General features: G+C 39.3%; 1 protein-coding gene across 1 annotated transcript in view; it reads right to left on the bottom strand.

Annotated features, from left to right (window-relative positions):
- Positions 1-24208, bottom strand: part of TRHDE (thyrotropin releasing hormone degrading enzyme) — a 214264-nt gene that overhangs the window by 43665 nt on the left and 146391 nt on the right. Inside the window, exons 10-12 of the mRNA XM_027812500.2 lie at positions 14341-14429; positions 5333-5466; positions 5179-5234 (exon numbers count right to left, since the gene is read on the bottom strand). Of these exons, the coding sequence (XP_027668301.2) occupies positions 5179-5234; positions 5333-5466; positions 14341-14429 (279 nt within the window). The remainder of the gene's footprint in view (positions 1-5178; positions 5235-5332; positions 5467-14340; positions 14430-24208) is intronic.

Genomic DNA, 24208 nt, shown 5'->3' with positions numbered 1-24208 from the left:
ACTTTGGTTTCCTAGAGTCAGCAGAACTCACAGCTTAGAAAGAAGCAAGCCAAGAAGATGTGATTAACAGCAGGAAAACAACCTTCATAACATCATGTATCTGCACCAGGTTCCTGGCTGTGGCCTGGTGAATGGAATCCTGAGAGGTGAGAACTCTCATGAAGGTCATCTCCAGCAGGGAAGCCGCTTAGGTCACAGACAATTCTGAAAGAGTGTTTTTTTTGTAGCTGCTTGTTTCTGACACAGCTCCCTATATTTCTGAAGTCTACAGGGGCAGGCTTTTCTGGCCTAAAAAAAAACCATCTGAAGAGAGTATAGCTCACTCTCCCCCTCATCTGTGAAGGGAAATGGACAGCACTCCAACATGGCCATCCGGGACTGGAGCAGAAGAACAATTATTTAACAACACTGCTTTATGTTTTCTCATTAATCCAGTTAAGAAAAAGCTTCCAATAAACATCAAAGAAATGCTGCTAAGAATATGCAAGAACTACTGCTAAGCTTTATCTTTGGCCTTTGCTAATGTGTAACCAGAGTGAAGTCTTGACATGCACTGTACTGTCCCCAGGCCTACGACCCGCCTGAAAAGGAAGTCAGGAAAATGCCCACAGAACGCCACCACTATCTCTTCAACCATGGAACAGAAGACAAGGTATTAATTGACAGCAAGACATATTGTCAGCATCAAAAAAGGTTTCCTGAGCAACTAGCACACAAACCAAGCACCTGCCGCCTTAATACGGCAAGCTGACGATGGTGCAGGCATGGTCAAAGGGTGATGAGAAACACATTAGGTTTCAAGAGACAAAACTGATGGATTCTTCCAGAACTGGAAAGAACAATAACTATTTTATATGACAGTAAAATAGGTATCCACAGTCACATGTGATCCAACACTGATTAACACTGAATACAAACCAGATCTATTCCTTTGACATAATATTGGATTAAGTCAACCGTTTAATGAGGGGAAGAGAATATAAAGATTTAGAGGCCAGCAAGGAAGAACTAGGGGTGCCACAATACTCCTGACATTAGGAGGGTAATTTATCTTATCCTATGTGGTTAAGTGGCTTTGACAGGTCAGGTGCACGTTTCTCTCCATTAACTGTCAGTCTACTGCAAGGTGACAAGCTCAGATTTACAAATCTACCTTTGGGATGCTTAAAGTGGGAGGCATCCCACCTCACATACTCACTAACTGACCCCTTATCCTAAGGAAAGAGAAAGGAGAAGCTGACAACATTACACTCTCAAGAAACAGGAGGATCTTTGTTATTTCCTGTAATACTACTTATTGGAGCTATCTGAACTGCCCTCTTCTCAGCTTAAGCTTAGGAGAGAACGCAGCTTTCACAATGAACACATCCCATTTACTATAATAAACATTTTCAAATTGTACTGAAATTCCACAGAAAACATGCAAAACAAAAGATAAAGGATCTTCAAGAAGAAGGGAAGATATAGCACCAAGGTGCTGTTCTTGCTCAAGAATTTGGGGCATGTATTTTCATAAGCTACGTTACTTCCAAGGCTATAGTTCCCCAGATCCTCAGGGTGTGTGCAGTACTACAGCTGAGAGCAGAATTACACCTAAAAATCTGAAAAACAAACAAGCTTGCAAGACTCAAACACAGTGAGCAAGCTCCAGCTTTCTTTATTGTTGTTATTCAGTAAAACTCTGCTTGATTAATTTTATGGAACCAAAAAAACACGAAGGAAGAAGAAGGAATGTATTTCCATACAAAATGGGCAAAACCTTATGAAATTAAAGTTATAAAGCTTAAAATACTCCTTGAAGCTATCAATTCGTTTATGTTATTTATTTTTGTGAAGTCATTATGCTGGACACTAAAAGGCTAATAAACATTCTGGAGGAATGAAATCAAACACACTTTTTTTTTTCTTTTTTTTTTTCTTTTTTTTTCTTTTTTAAAAAAGTGGTGCTCCAAAATATATGAGCAATTTTTTTCATCTTTCTCCAGAGTTAAATATTATTAGATTTCACTGAAGGTAAGACCTGTACTTGTTCCACAAACAAAATCAGTTAGCAGTAAAACTACACAGAAATATCATGTTAGGACACACCATATTAGGACAGTGGAAAGACTGAGTCAAACCTTTCTGGTGGGGACTGCACATTATATCTGTATCAAGTTCAACAACACACTAGGGAGTATTTCAGAAGTTTCTAAGAAGGACAGGGTATTTTGAAGAAACAGTCTCTTAAGTACATTAAAAAGAACTATTCATGTTAGAAATTCTTTTAGAAAGGACCAGCACGAATTTAAGAAGTTACGTTTTCATTTTTGTATTATTTTATCACTGAAAATAACAGCTAGGGATTAAAACCAAAGTATGTATTCCACAGTACTCTCTCTGAAAATGTGTATCTTTATAGTTGTAGACAAGGAGATAACACGAGTGCAGCTAGGGACCACATCTTAGGACTAAATTACCCTTAAAACCAGCCAGTCTTCTCCGAAGCCAGGTCTAAACTACCAATTACTATCTCTATGCCTGGTCAACAAGGCTACTCACCTCTTCTCATGTCACAGTCAGAGACAATCGTATGCATTTAATCTCCCCATCACGTAACATTATACGGGCAGGGAGAAACACATGCTGTGTTTAGATAAGCTGCTTTTAGGCCGATGGTGGCCTTCTGAACACTGACTTTTTGAGGAAACCGAAAGGGTCTGTGTGATTTTGGCAGCCCTTGAAGCTTGTTTTAGGAACACCGCTGTGTCACGTGGGAGCACCCGACACAGCAGAGGCAGCCGTGCCACACTACCGTGTTGGCATGTGATTCCCCGTTGCCTGTCCCACCAAGAGCTTCTCCATCTGCTTTCATAATAGCAGAAGTTCGGGCACTCTGCCATCAAGGCCTGCCCCCAACACACTCCTCTTCTAACAGTCTCTTGATGACTTTCTAGTCCTACTTGTGATAAGGGAACAGAGCAAGTATTAGGCCCATTCCTCATCTTTCTTTGTCTGGGAGAGGGGAAATGAAACAAAAAATACCAATATCTTCGTAAAAAGGTACCAAATAGTCAGCTAGCTAATTAAACTTACTTCAGCATCACTATAATGGTCTGGGTTTTTTTAACAGGAAAGATAATAGATGAATAAACTAAAAAAAGTATACCCTACATGGCACATTTAGTCAAGTCCACATATCTTACTGTTACTCTTGAAATACGGAACATAAATCTACTGTTGTAAATATACAGATCTTTCCTCCACCCAGATTGGCTTGTAAGGCATTTACTCAAGGTGACACTACTGATAGGAGTCTGTGCAGAGATTTTAAAGAAACAGGAATCTAGCTATGTATCCCTGTTGGAAGAATATTTCCTCATAAGTAATATCTATGCATGCACATGTGTATACACTGCCAATATTTAGCTCAACTACTTTTTTCCATGGTGCATGAGTAGCAAATGCAGCAGCAGTCTGCTGCAGCTCATTGTTATCAAAAGAAAGTCAAGTTTTGACAATGTGAAATCTTGTGAAAGATTTCACAACTCTTTGGTGTAGTTACCTCTGGAAAAGCAGCAGGATCCAGTATCACCATAAAACTGCTTTGGAAAGCAAGTGGGGAATGCATTACTCATCCAATCTGTGGGTGGATTTTAGATACACAAAACTTGGCCAGACAGTGTAGGATGGGCTTGCCTTTATGCTTCATGAACAAGACATCCTAGAAGACTGGCTTGGTACTGACTCAGAAGAAAAACACTCACCTACAAGTACAGGTTTAAGAAACAGCTTTTTTTGGTGTCTGGCTTTTCAGGGAAGTCTAGCCACTTCTGACTGTGTTCAGTGCATGGGAAAAGAAGAAAGCACCATACTGACTCTGTCTGACTGCACACTGCTTTTCTGAGGTGCCAAAACCAAATAAAATCAGAACAGACTCTTACATCACTGAATATTTAGTGTTCTTCTAACTGTCTAGATACTTCAGAATATTCTGCAATATTCTACTAGTCTGAGAGTACACAAATCACAGTCCTTCGCTGTTGCCAATGGGAAGATGCTATGGGGCAAGAATGAAGGGCAGTGCAAAAAGCAAATGGATCCTCCATCTCTCCCCATGATGTCTCTCCCTACTATGTCTCTGGACTGTTAAGTAAAGGCCATATATTCAGTCTAGCACTGGCAGCAGGAACAGCGTGGTAGGGCACACAACTGTGTTTTACTGCAGCGATGCTGGAACATCACTGAGTGATAATTTCTGTGTGACACTATGCTTGAATCTCAAAGATCTCCGGTGACCGTTTGTAGTGAAATGTACCTCAGTACTGCCAATTCTTGCAAGCCCCTGCTCAAATATGGCTATAAATACACCAGCAAACAGGAAAGCCAGTAGTATCAGGAATTCTTTTCACACTGCCTTTGACATCACAGTGTTTTATTGAGGCAGTGTTCCCAGGTACCTCAAGAATCAAAAGTTTGAAATGTTCCACTACTTTCCTCTCATTTTACACTTTCATTATCAACATGTTAGATGTCCTGTTTTCCAAATGGGTACAATTCCATCGCCTCAGTTCATAAAGAAGGCGTTACCTAACCAGCACTGTATGTGTTAATTCTCTCTCTAATCATAATAAAACACAAAATGTTGCATAAATTCCAGAAATGCTTAATGGAACTCTGATTTTTCATTCTGCATGAAAAGCATCACACAGAAAAAGAGTCTGTTCTAGCAGATTACAAGGAAAGAAAGATATTGGAGAAATGATATAAAAGTACAAGTCAGGGCAAAAAAAATTACTGAAGCTTGAAGATGCCTTGCATCACAAATTAAATACAGAATAAGGGTCAGTTATAAAAAAAGAGAGGTAAGGCATTAGGGAGAAACAGAAGAAAAAACCCTCATTCATTAGAGAAAGAGGAAAGAGATTATTTATCTCCGAAGTGTTAAATTGAACTTGCTGCAAAATTGATCAGACCTTTCCAGACTCGGAAATACCCTACGGCAATTATTGATCAAGAGTAGTGAATGGGCTACAGACCATGTTTATGTGCCATACAAAAAAAAATAAAAGGGAGCAGAAAAGAACCAAAGCGTGTTTAAAATATATCTAAGTTGAAACACACTCAACTGCTGAGTTAATGACTGCATGACTTATTGCAGCAATGTGTATGAGGATAGATTATTTTCAGGAAACATACCTGGCTAGATTGAATGCATCATCGATCAAGCCTGCTCGATTACTGACAGAGATAACCTGTGAGGGCCAAGTACAAAAATTGAATCATTTAGAGTGATGAAACTGTGAAGGTTCACCTACCAAAGCAGATTTTAGGGATGAGAAGATGAGCTTACCTCATGGTTCCTTGTTAGCTGATTAATGAGCAGCCTCCAATTCCTAATATCATAATTAACTCTGAAGTAGCCAGTCTGGTTGATGTTCCCCAGCAACCAATTTGCCTCTTCCAAAGCAGGAATTCTGTGGTGTTCTGGAAACAAAGAACAAGATGGGAAGGGGACTTGGTTTTACATTTAAAAATTCTGAAGGTGTATCTGTTAAATTCACTCCTTATTTAAATATCCATGAAAGCAGTAAAATTAATTTAAAAACTAACAAAATAATTATGAATGATTAATAATTTCCTTTATCTGTTCTATGCAGAGAGACAGCAGCTGACATTCCTATGGGGACCTTTTACCCACACAGAATCCAAGGGTGTTTTTTTCCTGGCAAATAGTATTTATATGAGAGCTGCCTATTTTAAGTCTGGTACCCTGATGCTGGCTATGCTAAAATAGCTTTCTACAACTGTAACTCAATTAATTCAATGGATGTGCTATAGGAAGAAGACTAAGTCTGTGATTAAAACAAAAAAAATCTTAAGCTTTGCTGCATGTAGTCAATGTAGCTTTTATATTTGATTTTAAATTAAAGTATTTCCAAGTGTAGAGCTTCCAGCTGCTAACCACTGAGAAGCTCCCCTTTAGAGCTATACCAATTAACCTTCTATCAACTAACCTGTTCTTCCTCTTTTCCCTCTTTTTAAGTAATCAGTTCAGGGCTAAAAGTCTAAATTTAGTCCAGTATTTGTACAGTCAGGCAGTCCACAACTATTTGCAGGATTAGAGATTTCAACAACAAAAAAGCCCTGAACTCACATTGCACACTTCTTTCACTACAGAAATAATCATCATGGAATGAAGCCTCAGGTTTCTATGTCTCTTGAAGAAGCCTTCAATCTATAAACTATTCCAACAAAACTGATCATGAAACAGAACGCTAGAAATTCAATGTTTTTTTCTACTATAATAAAATTAGTTTGTACACTGTTGACAAAAGGAACGATCTTCTTATGCATTTTTAAAATAAAAAAGAAATACATAAAATTTGTTTTAAACATAATTCCATCAGGGAATTGTTTGGTGTGCTTGAATTCCCTGAAAGTAACAAATAGGAAAAAACCTTAACAATATGGCCTTAACAATTCACACGTACTATCTAGTACCTAGACTTCAAAAAATCGATTTGTTTCAGCCTTTCCTATAAAAAAAGTGATTTCTGAGGAAATAATAGATGACTATGACTACAAATAAAAGTTATGCTTCTGCCTGGACTAAATATCTCTAGCAAACACACAATTAACTATCATTTTAAGGTGCAAAAAATACAAAGAACAGCAAGACCCCAATCCTAAAACCACCTAATTATATGTTTAACTTTAAACTCATGGAGTCGAATTATGCACGCAAATTTAGATAAAAAGCTGCAGGATTAAAAAAGGAAGTCCTCTTCTTACCTAGGTAGTTCTGACATCATTAAAATCTCTTAAAAATATGCTTCTTAGAAATATTAAGCCCAGAATAACTCAGTTATTGCTATTCAATTCAACTGTTACTGCTCTTTTAGGGTTTGTCTGACTCACACCAGTTCAATTTAATTATTTTATATAAACAAATGAGAAAAAAAATACAGATCCCTGGTTTTAGTTAAAATATTGATTACATCCATTTAGTTATCTGTGATAAAGAGCCAAGCAGGCACATTCTTTAGGAGCCAATATATCCTGCAGAAATGGGACTGAATGAGAAAACAAGAATTAAATGCTAGAACTCTGAGGGCTTTCTAGGCATTCCTACTGTCAAAACATCTAAGCTGCTTTTGCCACGCAATCTGATTTGGAGCAAGATTTAACACCGGGTGTCCTTCCTTCCACAAGGGTCTGTAAAACACTGGACTATACAGTTCAGTCCTAAGCAAACTCTCTTAAGGCTGCTATAGTGAAGTTGCTCTTCTGTTTAAATCTTTTCTTCACTGAACCTGAAGTTAGAATAACCCAGTTGCTCCAGCCTACTTAGGGAAGACTTGAATCCTGGTTCCTGTGTAAATCACTGAATCTTCTATAAAGACAAGTATTACTGTAGTAATACTTTAAAAGATCATTAACAATTTACAGCATAGTGATAAAGGCACCTTCTTAGAACAGGTTTGGATCTGCTGTAAAACAGGGAGAGAAGGAATTTGAATCTGGATCTACCCCGTTCTATTTAGTTTGCCCAGTTCAATGCTGTGGATACAGTCTATCAGCGCCTAAACCTCAGCTATGTTCCTTATGAAGCTAGTGAGCTTCTGAAGAGTAATAGCAAAAATACCCAATTCTGTATCTAGGAGAGACTGTTGAGGGAAACAATGACTTTTAGAGTTTCTCTGGGTCTTCAGAGGCATATTGCCGTGTGGGGTCAGGAGCACGCTGTTCACACCGGGCAGAAAATCCTACCACCTTGATGTAGTAGTTTTCTGCTCATGTTTTCCTGTTGCAAACTATTAAATGCCACCATCCCTGGCACCATCTACTTCTAACTGGTTAATGCCTACACCTCAGATACCTAAAAGCATACCAAATGGGCTATAAGCACAAATTAATCAATATCTGGGTAAATAAATATATTCAATGGAAATTTTCAAAATCAGATGCAATAAAAAAACCTACAGATGTTTTTTCTTGTCTGAGCATTTTTATTAAATTTTGATCTCCAAAGTCAGGAAAATAGTTATGCTTTAATAGAGTACTGAATGATAGCTGCCAGTCAAATGCAACAAGGTCAAAATAACCTATTTCACAACTAACACCTCCAACACATATTGCTTTAATGGAGAACAGTAACTTTTCAAAGCTCCGTGGCATTATTGCTGTCTTGGTCCATTTAAATCCAACCATAACCTCTCATCATTATTTTTCAGTAAGACCACTCATGTGTTGACCTCCTGAAATACAAGACAGGAATCTTTCATGCCTTTCCAGCTCATACAAGGAGGTGGTTATTTTAAGGGACTGCCTGATGCATGCGCTTCACATAGTTCTATGTAATTTAGTGGAGTTTGGTGTTTGAGTCTATCGATTCTCATGCCTCCTTATAATTTTTTTTCTTTTGATGATTACAGCACCGATAATTTCTATACACCTGGGTAACTTCTCCACTTACCACAAAGACATGTATTAGTTTCCCATTAAAAGTGTTATAGTTAGGGAAAACATAGTCTTTCAGTGTTAAACCCTATATTAAACCATTCATGACTTTCTAAACCACAATAAAGATTTCATTTGGGAAGAAATCTATCTCTGGTGGGTTTAGTTCACCTCTTAAAATTCAATCTAAAATATATATACAGTTGTATTTGAGATTAAAGGGAACTCTTTTTAATCTTCTTCCATCAGAAAGTGTTTCTCCATGGTCATGTTTTGCCTGGATGCCTCAGGAAATAACACTGCTTTGAAACTCACAGTTCTGCCACATAGATATAGGAGACATTTAGGAGGAAATTGTTAAATTTTATGGCATTTGTTTTGAAGTAAGAAAAACAGTTAGGGTCTGATTCTCATTTTGTCTGCTCTGAAAGTGTGAGACACTCCTCCAGCTGGTGCTAACTGCACGTGGTTTGAAGCTCTGAGCTCTCCCAGCTCTGGAGCAACTTCAGCTCCATCAAAACCAGCAGGAATGATGGAAGCCTGCTCCTCCACATGGCAACATGAGTGCCTTGTGAAGCAGCTCTGGGCAAAGGGCACCCCTCTGCAAGACACTACTCCAATGCGACAAGAGTGTGGGCTCAACACATTTCTACCACTGTTTCAAGTGTTCGGACTCACAGTTGGTATTTTAACTTTTCATTTTATACAACCCCTAGCGTACTAGGAAATTGGTTTATGCTGGTAGGATCCCTACTGGGAGAACTGACTCCATTTTCCTGCAAAAATAACTGCACAAGGGTAGCACAATTTCATGCCAACAACAGCAACTGAAATTTTTCTGATGAAAATATTCCACGAGGAATTTCATCACAATATTTTGTGAAAATATACTGGCTTCCACTAAATTCTGCAAATCTTTTTGCAAGAACTTTTCATACAGGGAGAAGGCAAACCAGAAGGAAAAGTTCTTTCCATCTCACTTGCCATGATGCCATAGTTCCATGTTGAAAAAAACCCCAAGTTTTGGTATAATAAATAACACAACAAATGGAGCACACATCAGTAAATATGATCATGTTCTGGCTCACATACTCTTTCCTCAGACTACTCTTCCATCCATTAACATTCCTGTATGATGGAACTGCTAATGTCTGAAGTGGTACACAATGTAAGCAGCAGTCTTCTGACAGGATCTTTGCTCAGCTGTTGGGATAAGGGGAGTGATTCCGTATCACTGTTAAAACCATGCCAGGATTGCAGGTCATATATTCCTGGTCCTTACTATGGCTGGTGAAAGTTGTAAAGCTGGACCTGCATATTTATTTTACTTCACAGTGTTTCCCTTCCTCCTGCTTTTGAAAGACAAAAGAGCAGAGTCTGGAATCAACACAGGTCAAGTTCAACAGCTGAGTCTCAGAAAGGAAAAAAAAAGCGTATTTTCCTAATGCTGCACTAATGCTTCATTCCCCAGTAGGCAGCCAGCAAACCTCAGCTCAGAAGCAGCTGTCTTCTACAAGACACTTAATGGAGGAGAATCAGACTGTCAGGGGGCTTATTATCTAGTAGGAGGTGGCATAATGTAGTAAGTTGGGACTTGCTGTTTGGAAGGCAATTGCCCTGTTAAACTCTCCTTCCCCCATCTCATAGCAACCCTCTGGAGATACTAAGAAGAGTCTGAATGACAGTCACTTTACCAGAGGCAGAGATATCCATGAGAGGAGTATTTCCCTGGGACTTAACAGATCAGCCAAGTTACAGGAGGTGCGGACAGAAAGGGCAGGGAGGCAGACTGTAAAGCTGCGTCCATCACTTCAGCAGCACTTGCTGAGTCACGTGGAGATGTTTCCTACCTGGAGCCTAAGCACCAGAAAAATCATGCCCAGGGAATGGCAGGTATGCCTTTATCCAAAGCCTTGCTCATCTGTTTGAAACGGATGCTAGCTAAACCTGAGGTTTGAGGTTAAGGTCACTTCTCCCAGATCCACAGGACAGGTGACCCTGTGCTTCCACACTTAGTATGCCTTCGGCAGCAATCGCCAACACCTTCCCGCCAGCACCACTAAGCAGTGATTTTGTGGGGATGGGCTGAATTCAAAGCTGGTCCTTGACTTGCTACCCACTACCGATTTTGGGCTGATCCCAAAACAGTGTGGACATAATGTTCAGCAATCATAAAAGAGGTAACTTATATAGGAGAAACAGAAACAAGCTCCGGATCTACGACAGAGCAGAAGTTTCTAACACCAGTGATTTCCACAGTGCCAGTGAAATATATCATTCAGCAGACTTGCAAGACTGTAGCCCAAAGAGCATTGCAGCCAGCTTAGCGTGATGTCTCTGACCTCAGCATGGCTAGGAAGGCTAATCATGAGATGTCTCCTTTGTGACTAATTTAGTTTTCAGAGGTCTAATAGCTGTCACTGGCCTGAAGCAGAACAGCCTCATCCGTGGTTATGGGGAGCGAAGAGGGAAAAAGCTGGTGGTGACGTATCTGTGTAGCACTCTGAAAGCAAAAGAGACAGCTCCGTTTCACATGCCCAGACAAACTGAGCCAGTAAAAAGGTCATCTGATGGCTGGTATGTGAACTGATGAGTAGAAAAATGGTTACATAAATGCTGTGGTTCACTGAGTAAGGAGAAGAGAGACTGGCAGAAGCACTTGCAAAATGAGAACCTTCCAAAACTATGACTACATACTGTCCACAAACGTATGACAAGCTACACTAAATATGAAACATCTTGGAGATTATGCACTTTGTCAGACATGTTGCCAAGACCTAGCACCGTCCTCTCTACAGGATTTGTTGCAAAGGACAATGGATTACATCTCAAAAAGACACTGCATAGTTGTAATTTCCAGTGTGTCCCTTCACCTTGGTGTGGTGAAAAGTGGACAGAATGAGCTCTGTTGACAGCAGCTGGGATGACCTGCATTATCTGAACTAACCCTGCTCAGCATATTGAACAACCAGTGATCTTGTGATGGTTTAACAGATCTGCATGCCTCACCATCTCTATTATGTAACCAGACATGGCCAGGGTGAGTAGACAGCAGCAACCCAAGCATCCTACATTCAGTGACTTTCACAAGACTGGACAGCAGCCTCTTATCCCTCGCTCATAAAAATGTCAATTGGCATCCTACAAGATCTTGATGAGATGATGGACATGGTAGCAAAGAGGATACAAAAATCAGCAATCCTTTCTCTTGCCCTTTTGGATATTCATGAAGGAAGAGACTCTTCCATCAGTAAATAATTATCCCTGGTGAACCCTAGTGCAAGGCAGGGGGTGTACTCCCCTGGGAAACTACCACAATAAAGGAATATTTATTGATGTCAATATATGTAACTACTTGAAAACTGCTGTGGTTTCATTTCTTTCAGGTAACACATAGACAAGGTTAATTTTATTGAAAAAATTAAGTGATATGCCAAGATATCATAATGGTAGTCATTAACTTGGACCCTCTTCATTATTGGCAGCTGAAATGAAGTATGTGGCCAGTATTACTTGACAGACAACAGACAGATGTTCATCATCTCCTATCCACTCTTCAGGTTACACTGGAAGCTTCTTTAGCACAGCAGTTTAGTCAACAAGAAGGAAGCACCTGCTCCTTCCTAAAGAGGGCATGGAAATCATCCTCATGATCAGGATTTCCTCCAAACTTGAGTATCTACATTCAATTACAATCTCTTGAAGAACAATGTGACCCTCTCAATATTCCAAATATCCTCTGGAGTAGTTTGTTTCACCTCCAGCTTGCAGAGTTGTTCCTAGACTACTTGCTGGGACAACACTGAAACTGTGTCCTCTGTACAACAGAAAGTCTTCAGGATTTTTCCTCTCCACAACAATCATGCCACATCCCCATGAAACAAACATACCAGCTGCAGAAAATCTCCAGAAGTATCACAAAATCATCTATAGCAGCCCCAATACATAACAGCACATACAATGAATCATACATTCAGTACATCCAGGGATGTTCTTACTAACTTTTTTTACATTGAGGAGTTCTTCAGCTGAGCTAGACAACAATACGTAGAAGCAAGAGGACTTCTTTGCTGTAGTCATAAGTTTACAGTCTCATTTTCAGTGAGGCACAGCAAGTGAGTGAGTGAGAAAGTAATGGGGAAGGACAAGGATAATGACAATAGATCACAGTGGCATTGATTCGCTACATAGAAAACTGATGACTCAGAAAGGTTCCTCTTTAATTTCTATATAGCAGCCACCCCAAAATCATTGCTCACACCGGCCATCATTAATTTGTTGATTTCTTGAAGGCATTCCGATAGGAGCAGTAGATCTTAAAAGAGTGGGTAGAGGTTTTATAGACTTGTTCCTCCACAGCACTCTGCAAGTAAAAGGCAATGAAGAAGCAACTGTGCAGATAATAGTAATATACTGAACTTTCAAGGCAGGAGTGAAGGGAAGGAGGCATGCATGTACAACCTAATGAGATGAGATGAGATGAGAAGAGATGAGATGAGATGAGATGATCAACTCTCTCTGAAGGCAGTGGGAATCTTTCTATTAACTTCAATGAGAGTTCAATCAAGCCCTAAAGGACAAAAGTAGAGCAGGTCATTAAGGCAGACTGTGAAAGTGCAAACAGGTTTTGAAGTATTTTGGAGGTGTTAATATTAAAAAGTATGGCCAATATGATATATTTCTGTAAAGTGAGGCAGCATCTGTATGCCCTGACTAGAGTATGTTTCCTGGGTATAAAAAGTGCCCTGGTCCTGGCACATTTCTGGATGATTATGTCATGGGGACAGCATCAAACATATTACGTTCTGACAGGCTGCAAACAATCTGGGAAAAGAAACGCAGACTTTATACCACTAGAAGGTTGGGATACTCAGATTTCCACTGATCGTGCACCATTCATTTTTAGTCCTGCTGGCTGCTAAGCTCAAAGTTACTATTATCTTTCAGTGACTTATAAAAGGGAAAAAAAGCAAAAAACACAGGCTCACGCAGGTCTGACTCTTTCCTCCCTCCAATTAAATTTCTGTCAGAGGGAGGTCTCTATACCCTTCTAATTTTACAAGGAGTCATCAGTTCTCCCTCTACAGCCCATGTGTCAAAGGGATGTTTGGATCCTTCTTTCCCCTTCTATATAATCACTCCACTCAATCTCCATATTTCTTCCCTCACTCTCTTCAATTCCAGTCCAAAACTGTCGCATGAACTGCTAAGGAAATAGACAAATATTTCATTAAATTTCTACCATGGAATTCTTGTTCTAGATGATAAAAAACCACTGGTGTCTAGCCCTAGCTGTCCTCAGGACAATAGCTATTACGATCATGTAGGAACAGAGGAGGAAGAAAATAAGAGTATACAGAAAAATGCACTTTTGAGGCCCAGCATCTAGTTATCTAATAGAGAGAAGAAATACTTTGATAGATCAATAAGGAGACTTTTTAATGACAGTAAACATTTCTTAGCCCTGGTTCAGACTACGGATCAGAGTTCAAAATGCTAGAATTCTAAATACTTTGCATTTACTAAGTAATACTTATCAGATGTTTTGCTGTAAAGATATTACATTTAACTTTCACCAATCAATAAAGTGAATAGCATTCATCAATTATTTGATATGTGTTGCTAAATATAAAACACTTAGCACTTAGGTACACGTTCTATGTAAAAGCTTTTCATTATACTGTCTAATTTCTGCGATTATTATAGATCTTGCTTGTTGCTCATCCTTAACTCCTCCTCCCTCCCTTCCCAACTCTCCTTCTTTTGTAATTCATTTCAAGTAGCTAAAACTGCGTACAGAGTAACTAAACAATTATCTAGGATCAATTCCAAAGAAACAGTTGAGGAAAACACAAGTATGCTTTATGAGATTCCACTGGGAGGAAAGTTTATTTTTACCTGATTTGTTAGACACCCATATAATTGCCTCTGATGAGATGTGGCTCGTATTTCCTACTGCAATTGTTAATGGAATCTGCCACAAGTAGCTGCAAGACAAAGGAGGGGGAATCTAAGAACAAAAATACTGAACTGATTCTTCTCACAGCAATCAGGGATCATGTCAAAGAAATCAAAACACAATTTCAGCAGCAGTGTAAAGATGTGGATTCTAACAAGTTACCTTGATTTTGAAATGCATTTGCTATTAGCAATAAAACAATGAAAAAGTCATTCATCTTAAAAAAAATCCTAAATTATATTTTACATTTTTCACACACTATCATCACATGAGGGCTTTTTGCAAAGCTTTCCTAATTTAGCAAAACGATTCACAAAAGAGGAAATAACGATTTCCCACAGAAAGAAAAATACTTTTTTACATTTACTTAGAAAAAGAGAACGTTCAGGTAAAACATGCTTTGATTTATAGGAATCCAAAGTTTAAAAATAACATACTCTTCTAGCAACTCCTCAAAAAGCTATGATGGGCTTTCATAGCTGCTGGTTTATAAAACCAAAATGAATGGGATGGATATCCACTTCTTTGCACCATTTATTATCACTTACATGTATGCAAACCGGACAAAACATGCTATATGTGGATTTGGAGACATGCTGGCATAATCAGACCCCAACTTCCTTACAAGGTATCACAAAGCATTTCTTATATGGAATAAATCTTATAATATACCTAAGACTTTTATATCTTTATCTCAGTAAACTGAAATTGACTGTATGAGGTCAATCTTTTCGGGGAGAGATGGAAAGGATGAATTCCTGTGTGTTTTCATTATCACCTCTCTTCCTGAACTCTCAAAACTATCATTTCACCAGCAAGTGAAAGAACAGACGTTTCCCTCACAGGCCTGCCAAGTCATACTGTACACCACTTCAAGGGGAAGCACTCAGTAATGGTACAGGTGGTACCTCTACCTAGGGAGTATGTGTGTGTCTAAGGATGGCAAAAGAATGACCCCAATTCAGATGTCACCACACGCTACCACTTTGGTATCAAAGTAGTATATAATTTTAGACTGATTGCATTAAAATGGTGCAATGATCAGTGTGGTCAAGTTCTCAATGTGTACATCAGCTCCTCTCCTGTCAGTACACAGCATTGCAAAACTAGGCTATGGTACTAAAAAAAAATTTGTTTGCTCCTTTCCTAGAAGCCTGCTCCACTGAACTACAAACACCACCCAAATGTGCCACAACTGCAGCCAACACATGCTGGCTTGCAAGGCCTGCCTTGCTGGCCTCACCCAGGGGCTGGGGGAGAGAGAGACCCCTGCCCTGCTGGCCCTGCTGCCACGCATGGCTCCAGCTCCCCACCAATTCACAAAGAGCCTGCATGCATGGGGCTCTGCAGCGCTCAGAACAGAACAACATGTGCCGGGAAACATTTGTCCATACAGCAGGGATTCAGCAAAGAGGGGGAGATACTTGGGAAACTGTACAGCTGAAAGAGCTATGAGTGACACTAGAAAGAAAACATGGCGTTTATTGCAATATGGGAGAAGAAAAATGGTCCCATGTGATTTTGGGTTCTCTGAATGTTGGTATCATGACACACTAGGAAAATTATTAGATCTACTCATGCACTGAAGACATGGTCCACATAAGCACATACTCTGGCAGACACTTTTTAGATCATTAAGCTGTGACATTTGAAGATGTTACTGCCTTTATCAGTCTGCCCACTCCTTGTACTGAATGTTACCATGCTCCATAGCACAGCCAGCAGAAAAAGATGTCAGCTAGTGCATTAGCTTCTCCAGTTCTCAGTCTGGGGTCTTCACACAGTTACCTTCATTGTTGGCTTAATTAATAATCTGGACTGAACTGGAGAAATTCGGTGAAAACATGTATTGTATCCTGCTGCTTCTGCTACAGTGGCAGTAACTTCTGGGTTTGACAGGTGATGGTAGTCAGGAGATGCTGCGAAGTGATGCACTGGAGAATATTCACTACTCTCTTAAATACCTTATGCCTTACTAGACACCCACCAAGGTTTTAGAGTCTGTCCAAAAAACTTTAGGAAACATATCCTCTTTAAAAACACAGCCAGTTCTAAATACTTTTCCAGAATGAAAAAGATGCTGTCAAACTGTGATTGAGAAAAATGAGGCAAAATTAAGCATAAAGCTTGTACATCGTCTGAAAGAACAGGAACTCTGGTATATGAAAAAAAATAAATGAAAAACTACATTTGAATGGTATTTTTATGACTCTTGAGATCAACTCCTACCGAAAAAGTTAAACTGCACAATCAAAGATACTAAGAACTGCCTGTGTAGCTGATTTAAACAGATATATACACATACACAAACATTAATGTATGAACATATACATGGACACCTTTGATTTTGAGAAGGAACTTCATAGAAAGATAGTCTGTACATTGCAATATCTATACAGACAAGAATTTTGTATTACCTTATACTATTTTATGTTACCTCCAGTCAACGTAAATCCTATTGAAATAAGGACAGATCTTCTGCTGAAAGGTGACCTAGATGTGGAACAGGAGTCAGACAAGCTACACATCCTCAGAAAGCAGATGTGGATTTAGTTGGGAAGATTAGTACTGGTAGATTGAACTTTTTTCTCCCCAAGATGAGAGACCTCCTGATGTTATTGGCACTCTCCAGAACCTGCAAATCTCATCCTCTTGGTTATTGGTTTACCAGGTGAATCACAGATCTCCTTTCAATAGACATCTCCAGAAACTCATTTTTCCTACTTTATTGCTGCTGTTCTCTTTATCTGCTTTCTCCTTCCAGTCTTCCTCATTCTCAATGAAACTTCTGACGCTGTTGCAGAAGCAGCTGTGGCTAACTTTTTCATACGTATGTGAAGGAGATGTATTTGGCTCTCCTTTCAGGAATTTTCATTAAGATTTCTCCTACTCACCATGTTTGAGTGACCTGTATAGACTCTGTTGTCCAGGTGTGACTAGGAAGAAGTCCTATATTTTTTTTGCACTTTTCTATCACACTTTTCTACTTTACAGAGATAAAAGGAAAAAAGGGGCCCACTCACCTGTTTTCCTCCTGCTTTGTCTGAACATAGTATATATCTTTTATTTATTCTTTATACATTGGGAGCACCACCAGTTTGGTCTAGCTATGTATTTGACCAGGGGAAAAAGCATCCTGTTCCACCTGGCTATCCACTGCCTGCTGTGACGAACCAGTGCCAGTGAAAACAAGTATCTAGCCTTGAGAGCCCAGTGGCAAGGGCAGCAGGACTTGAAACAACCTGTTTGGACCTCCTGCCCTCAAGAATATGTCTGCAGGAATCAGATGCCTGTTCAGGTAGCACACTCAGTCCCTGGGTGAAATGGAGCTAACGAACCAAGTGTCCAATCTGCCCAAGGTGCTGCTGAGCTTCAGAGGGATCTGCACATAATACCCTCTGGATACAAACTTTGTCACCTTAAGAGTGAGCTAAAGGCAGACCACTTAATCAGGGGGAAAGTAAGGGCTATTTCAGGAATTTAAGAAACCAACTCTGAGGATAAGGAGGAGAGAAATCTAAAACTGGAACAGACATGGTAAATACAAACTGTGACGAGCATAACACTGTTCAGTCATAACTGTCTTAAAGAGATGTAGGAAAGAGGGATCTTGTTAAAAGGTAGCATAAATAAGCCTTCTACTGTTGATTTACATGTGAGAAACTGTTAATGTGAAATAGTTACATTTGACAGGATAACATGCACAATTAAAGTGAATGCATTGGTGCTTTTTTTTTCTTTTTTTTTTTTTTTGTAGCACCACCTCAATGCATACATAATAGCAAAGCATGTTAGCATCTCCATTAAGCTTAAAGAATTATCAGAGTGTCTTGTTTGATAAAGTAATACAATCTTGCATCTGCCAAGGTACATGCAATACTAGAAGCTAGCTAATTATGCTGCTTGGATTATATAGATTTTTTTTCTTGACCATTACATAATGACTACGTAGCCAGTATTAGTGTACTTTACCTCATTCAGAAAATGATCACATTTGTGATGAGTACTTGCATATTCCTTGACTTCCAATTAATAGGAATTGAGATCCCTTTGTGGGCAAATTCTGAGACCATACGGTGTTAAGCAAACATGATGCCTCACAGTTCTGTCTCTGATGAACCGTAATGTTCCAGTAACACTGGACTGTCAGTGGAACAATTAGTTGGCTGCTTCATAAAGAGCTATGCAAAGCCAAAAAAGGGCAGTCGTTTATTTCCTCTACTGACAAAACAAAGATCTCAGATCATTAAAAAAGAAAAGGGAAGGTTCTTGGAGTGTCAGATTTTGCACACTTCTACTTTTTCACATCAATGAACTTTTTTGCTGAGATGTAAACCATTTCCAAGATTCATCTTCCCAGTAACCATAACGTGCCAAGCTTCCACCCACTGCCAGCAGTGAATACCATGTTCTTCCAGTGGCATTTCTCCTTTCTCCCCTGGATTCAAAACTAAACAAAGTTCAGCTATTCCTAGTCATTACTCACAGAACAATGAAGGTATCTGCTCAGTATTCAGAAGCTTATTACCCCTGGCTCCATTGTGAAGAGTATACAAGTAATATGATTGCTTCATACAAAGTGACAGAACATCTGTACCTAAAATACCTAAAAAAGCAGGACTTAGCTTACCTTTTTTTTGAATGAGAGAAGAAGTGAACGACCACATCCCTCTCTACATCCTTCTGCTTTTACAGACCTCTGAGTTAAAGTCTCCTAATCCATCCTGCTGTTCTTTATACAGAAACTATACTTAATCCTTCTTATTTTCCACCTCTGTATATTTTCTATCTATTATACTCTTTTCCGGGTTAGAAAGCCAGGCCTGCCCTCACTGCTTTGAAGGCATGCCTGCCATGGATTAAGAGTGGCATAATTCTTGTCTCTTCTACACTTTTTATACTTTTTTTAATTCTCCATTCCTACTAATCCCTACTGTTATATTTATTTGCTTGACTGTGTCTGCACACTGAGCTGGTGTTTACAGAAAATTACCTACCACAACTCCAAAATGTCTTTCCCAAGAGAGAACAGTTTCTTCTGAACCCACCACTGAGCATCTAAGTTAGGACTGTTTTCCCCATATGCATCAACTCATTATCAGCATTAAGCTTCATTGGCCATTTTATGACCATGTCAACCAGCACTGAGGAATACTTCTATAATGTTGGCAATTAACATTTGGATTTACTACCTTCACAATCCTCCTATTATCAGAAAACTGTCATCTCACTCTTCCATGCCTTTTATCACATGACTGAAGAGGAAAAACTTCATCACAGGTTTCTCAAGAATTTCACAGGTTATCGCTCTCCACTGAGAAATTCAACCATTTAATTTCTCACTTTTTGCTTGTATACCTTAACTGAGATCTTCCCTCTCATCCAAGTACACATTATTTTCTTTAGGAATCTTTAATGAGGAAGCTGAACATCAAAAAATACATAAAGAATAGTTAAAATGACAAAAGGCTAGATACATCTAGATATAGAAGACATCTATTAATAGACTTTGATTATACTCTTATCTAGAAAATCAAAGGGGGAGAACAAGGTAAAAGAATAGAACAATGTACAGACTTGAGAAAAAAAATACTATTTTTTAGTACTTCTAACAACAGAAGAATAAGGGGCAAAATTAAAATGCTATGTACAAAAAGCAAATTAAGTGATCTACCTCTTAGCAGGATATAATGAGCATAATTATTTTAAAGTGTAGTAACAATCATTAACTTCAATCACAGAATGATTTAGGTGGGAAGAGACCTTAGGAGATAAAGCCCTCTGCTCAAATGCACCAACAGCAACAGGAAAACAGTTTCATTGTAGGTAGAACATGAGATCAGAGGAGGATACACAGGCTGTACATTCAGTGGCATCACACAGTGTCATCACATGAAGTCAGTCAAGTCAAATGTGGCAAATGAGTTGCCACCTGCTTTTCCTAATCTCTCCCACTGCAAAGCATCTACAGAACTACTTTCAGAAAAACTGAACACCAAAAGCTGTGCGTGCCTTCAAACAGCTTACTAGGATGAGAAATTAAATTGTCTAAATTATCCCAGGCTGGAAAAACAGAAATAATGTACCCATCAGTTGGCACTAGTGAAATCTCAACCATCATTCTTCTGTGTTGCAAGTTTGGTTATGCAAAATAGTGTCAAATAAGCTGCCATGGGGTACTTGAAACATCTGACATGGGCTGGAAGATCTGGTAGAGCACCTACCGATGCTCCTGCCCATGTAGTGGCAGCACAAGGTCAAGTAAGATACCTGAGGGCACCTCCAATGGCACCAGTCACCTCTGCAAGTAACTGAATGGGCCTCTCCATCCACTCAATGTTGACAATGATAACTTCCAGAATTAAACACAAGTTTCCCAAGGAAGCTTTTTCATTTCTGCATTTCTAACTGAAAAATGCAACTTTTCAAAACAAAGCAACTTACAAGAAAAAGAAGGTTTCAGCACAGATTTTCAAATAAAGCACTTAACTGCTGAAAATATTTTATAACTACTGTTTTAAATAAAAACTTTCACTTTGCTGATTAAAAATGAATTTCAGCTAGAAATACAAGTTAATTGAAGGCAGAGATTAAAATGAGTAAAACTGAAATATAAGGTACTGAAATTACAGAATTGAAATGAATGTTCTAAACCAATTTTTCCCCAATTTTTGCTTTGATTTCTGTCCTGATTCAGTACAGTAAAATGTTTTGATATGTTGGAAATTTCTGTGGGATGGGAATCCATTTCTTGCTCATCTGTAACACTGACTAATCTCTGTAAAGTATTTGGAGAACATAATAATCTAAGACTTCATATCACTGAAGGATATGATTAAAGCTATTTAACACAGAGATAAAGTGAGGCATAAAAATAATTTAAGAGTAAAAAGGATAAAAAGACTATCCAAGAGAAAAACTGACTGGTTAAGACACCTGCCTCCTTGTTTTAACCACCAGAACTTGATAACCAAAACGCCAATTCTGTCTCTTCAGTTAAAGATAAAAGCCTGGTACATCCAAAGTGGCTGAAGCTGAGCAACAGGGAGCAAGGACTCCTTGGCATTAGTTTCCCATTCTCAGTTCACCAGATGGAGAATGCTTAAATTTCATATACACAGAGACATATGCTTGGGTGAGCAGCCCTGAGTCTGAGGAGGAGACACCTTCCCAGTGCAGCCCTTGTGAACAGTGGCAATTTCTTGATGAGGTGAGGATGCTGACAGGGGCATTTCCTACCAAGGGAATACCTTGCTATGAGCCCTCCGTACAAATTCATGTTGTTGGGGTTTCAGACACAAAAGAATGTGAAAGCAAAGTAATGAGAAAATGGGACCTTTCGGAAAGCAAGTCTTACAGAATGAATTAGAGATCTGTACTTTTACTTCAGTTGCACGCTTTGCATATACATATACAAATAGTGGCCAGTAAAAGAAGCATTTAGCTGCATGGCTGCAAAAGTTTCTGGCTAATAACCTTAAAGCCTATTATAAAATAAAGGGCACGGAGAGTTGATAACATGAACTAGTGAAAGGATAGCGTGACGTTTGGACATTAAATCAGTATAGGAGGAAGAGAACAGAGATCTCCAATTTCTTTTTCAAGACAACTGCAGTTTGTGTTAGCAAGGTATGCTCATTTTGGCTGGGAGAGAGTTATTTTTCTTTATATTAGCTAGTATGGGACTATGTTTTGGATTTGTGCTGGAAACAGTGCTGATAACACAGTGATGTTTTAGTTACTGCTGAGCAGCACTTACACAGAGCCCAGGCCTTTTCTGCCTCTCACCCCACCCCAGCAGCGAGCAGGCTGGGGGGGCACAAGCAGTTGGGATGGGACACAGCTGGGACAGCTGACCCCAACTGCCCAAAGAGGTATTCTATACCATATGATGCTCATCCTACAAAGCTGGTGGAAGAAGAAGGAAGAGGGAGACATTTGGATGGAGTGATCACGTTTGTCTTCCCAAGTAACCGTTACGCGTGATGGAGCCCTGCTCTCCTGGGGATGGCTGAACACCTGCCTGCCCATGGGAAGCAGTGAACGAATGCTTTGTTTTGTTTTGCTTTGCTTGTGCATGTGGCTTTTGCGTTACCTATTAAACTGTTTTTATCTCAACCTGTGAGTTTTCTCACTTTTACTCTTCTGGTTCTTTCCCCCATCCCACGGGGGGGGAGTGAGCAAGCAGCTGCACTGTGCTTGGCTGCCAGCTGGAGTTAAACCACAACACAAGGCAAAAGAAGGCCTCTGTTTTCAGTGAATTTGGAATATTAATATAGTGGAAGGTTCAAAGATAAATTGTTAACAGAAAACCTGAAAGTGCTGATCTATGAAATTACCAGCCTTGTTGCTATGATACCTGGAAGTATGTATTCCTAGGCTGAGAGCACAAGTAGACATAAGTGGTCAGTGGGAAACAAATGAAAGTTGTTGAGCAGCCCAACAGCTTTAGAGCTTCTTACTACAGAAGGAGAATTATATGTGAAGCAGAACTCAGCAGTACCAGGTAAAATTTCGTAAGCCACAGTTTCCAGAGAGATTGTGTTGGGAAAGATAATTTAAAAGCTTCATGCAGATTCTCCCAGGTTATTATACAGTATAGCATCTCATTCAGTAAAGAGTATTTCAGGATCCAGGAGAAGCTCATGTGAATATCACAGGAAATCACATACTTTTAAGTGTGATTCTATAGAGTGTTAGTTCTGTTTAATGGGTAAGGACCTGACAATATATTCATGTTGTGAATATCATTCTCACAAGACTAAAGAACACAGAGATTTCATTAGATTTAATATGTGTCAGTAACATGATTATAGGCTGTGCCCAGAGGCATAATACAACAGAAGAAGACACTATTCCCACTCTCACAAGTATTACACCTCCCACACTGAGCCAGGGTGTCAAGGGATTCCTTGTACCTTGTCAGCACAGAAGATGGCAGATAGGAAGGGAAGATCTGACTAACTTTGTAGCACAGACAAATACAAGATGTAAAATGGATAAAGGAGAACAATTTGAAGTAACTGAGATCAACCGAGCACAGCCTGGAAGTATTCGCTGGTCATCTGCATATGCCCAGTATGATTTTAATTCCTATGTTTAGAATAAGAACAAGAAGTTTAGTGCAAAAACCAATAAGAAATAGGTGAAAAATACTGGTAAAGGTAACTGATTACGTTAGTAAAAGTAACTGAATATTTTGGATTCCCCTGCAAGTGGAATGAAAAAGCAGACAATAGTAGACTTTTTAATCAAATAAGAAGTTGCAATTAGCCAGTGTGAATTCAGAAAGGATAGCACTTAGGTTTTATTAACCTGAGAAGGCCTGAATTGGTGTTTGAATTGGACAGGACTTTCACAAGTCCTGCAGACAGACAATTGCTGACTGCAGCAACATGGAGAGGAGGACATGGTAAGTGTGCCATACCACATTAATTGTAGGATGTACATCAAGAGTTTGGGGCACTTGAGCAAAATGAGGAAAGAAAATGGTGCTAAGGTTGGGATCCTGGGGTTCCACGGGTTCTGCCCTCACCCAAGACTAAGAGACTGGCCAACAGGAAAAAGGTAAGCTAAGGCAGGACTGAGAAGTTAGTAATAGTGATTACAGGACCAACTAAAAAAGATCGAAAGAAAAAGATTGTGGAAGTATTTACTCCAAGACCATTCCAGACCATGCTGGACAGATGCATTTCCAGTCCCTTTACAAAAGCAAGGTAAGAATCTGGAGTTTGGTGAACTCTGTGAATTAAAGACAGTGTTCCAGCATAGTCTTTAGGGTATTCTACCTGACTGTAATACAGGCTG

Source organism: Falco cherrug, chromosome 5 (assembly GCF_023634085.1).
Source record: "Falco cherrug isolate bFalChe1 chromosome 5, bFalChe1.pri, whole genome shotgun sequence".
Classification (NCBI taxonomy): Eukaryota; Metazoa; Chordata; class Aves; order Falconiformes; family Falconidae; genus Falco; species Falco cherrug.
The sequence above is the reverse complement of the archived record's forward strand: the minus strand, read 5'-3'. Positions and strand labels throughout refer to the sequence as shown.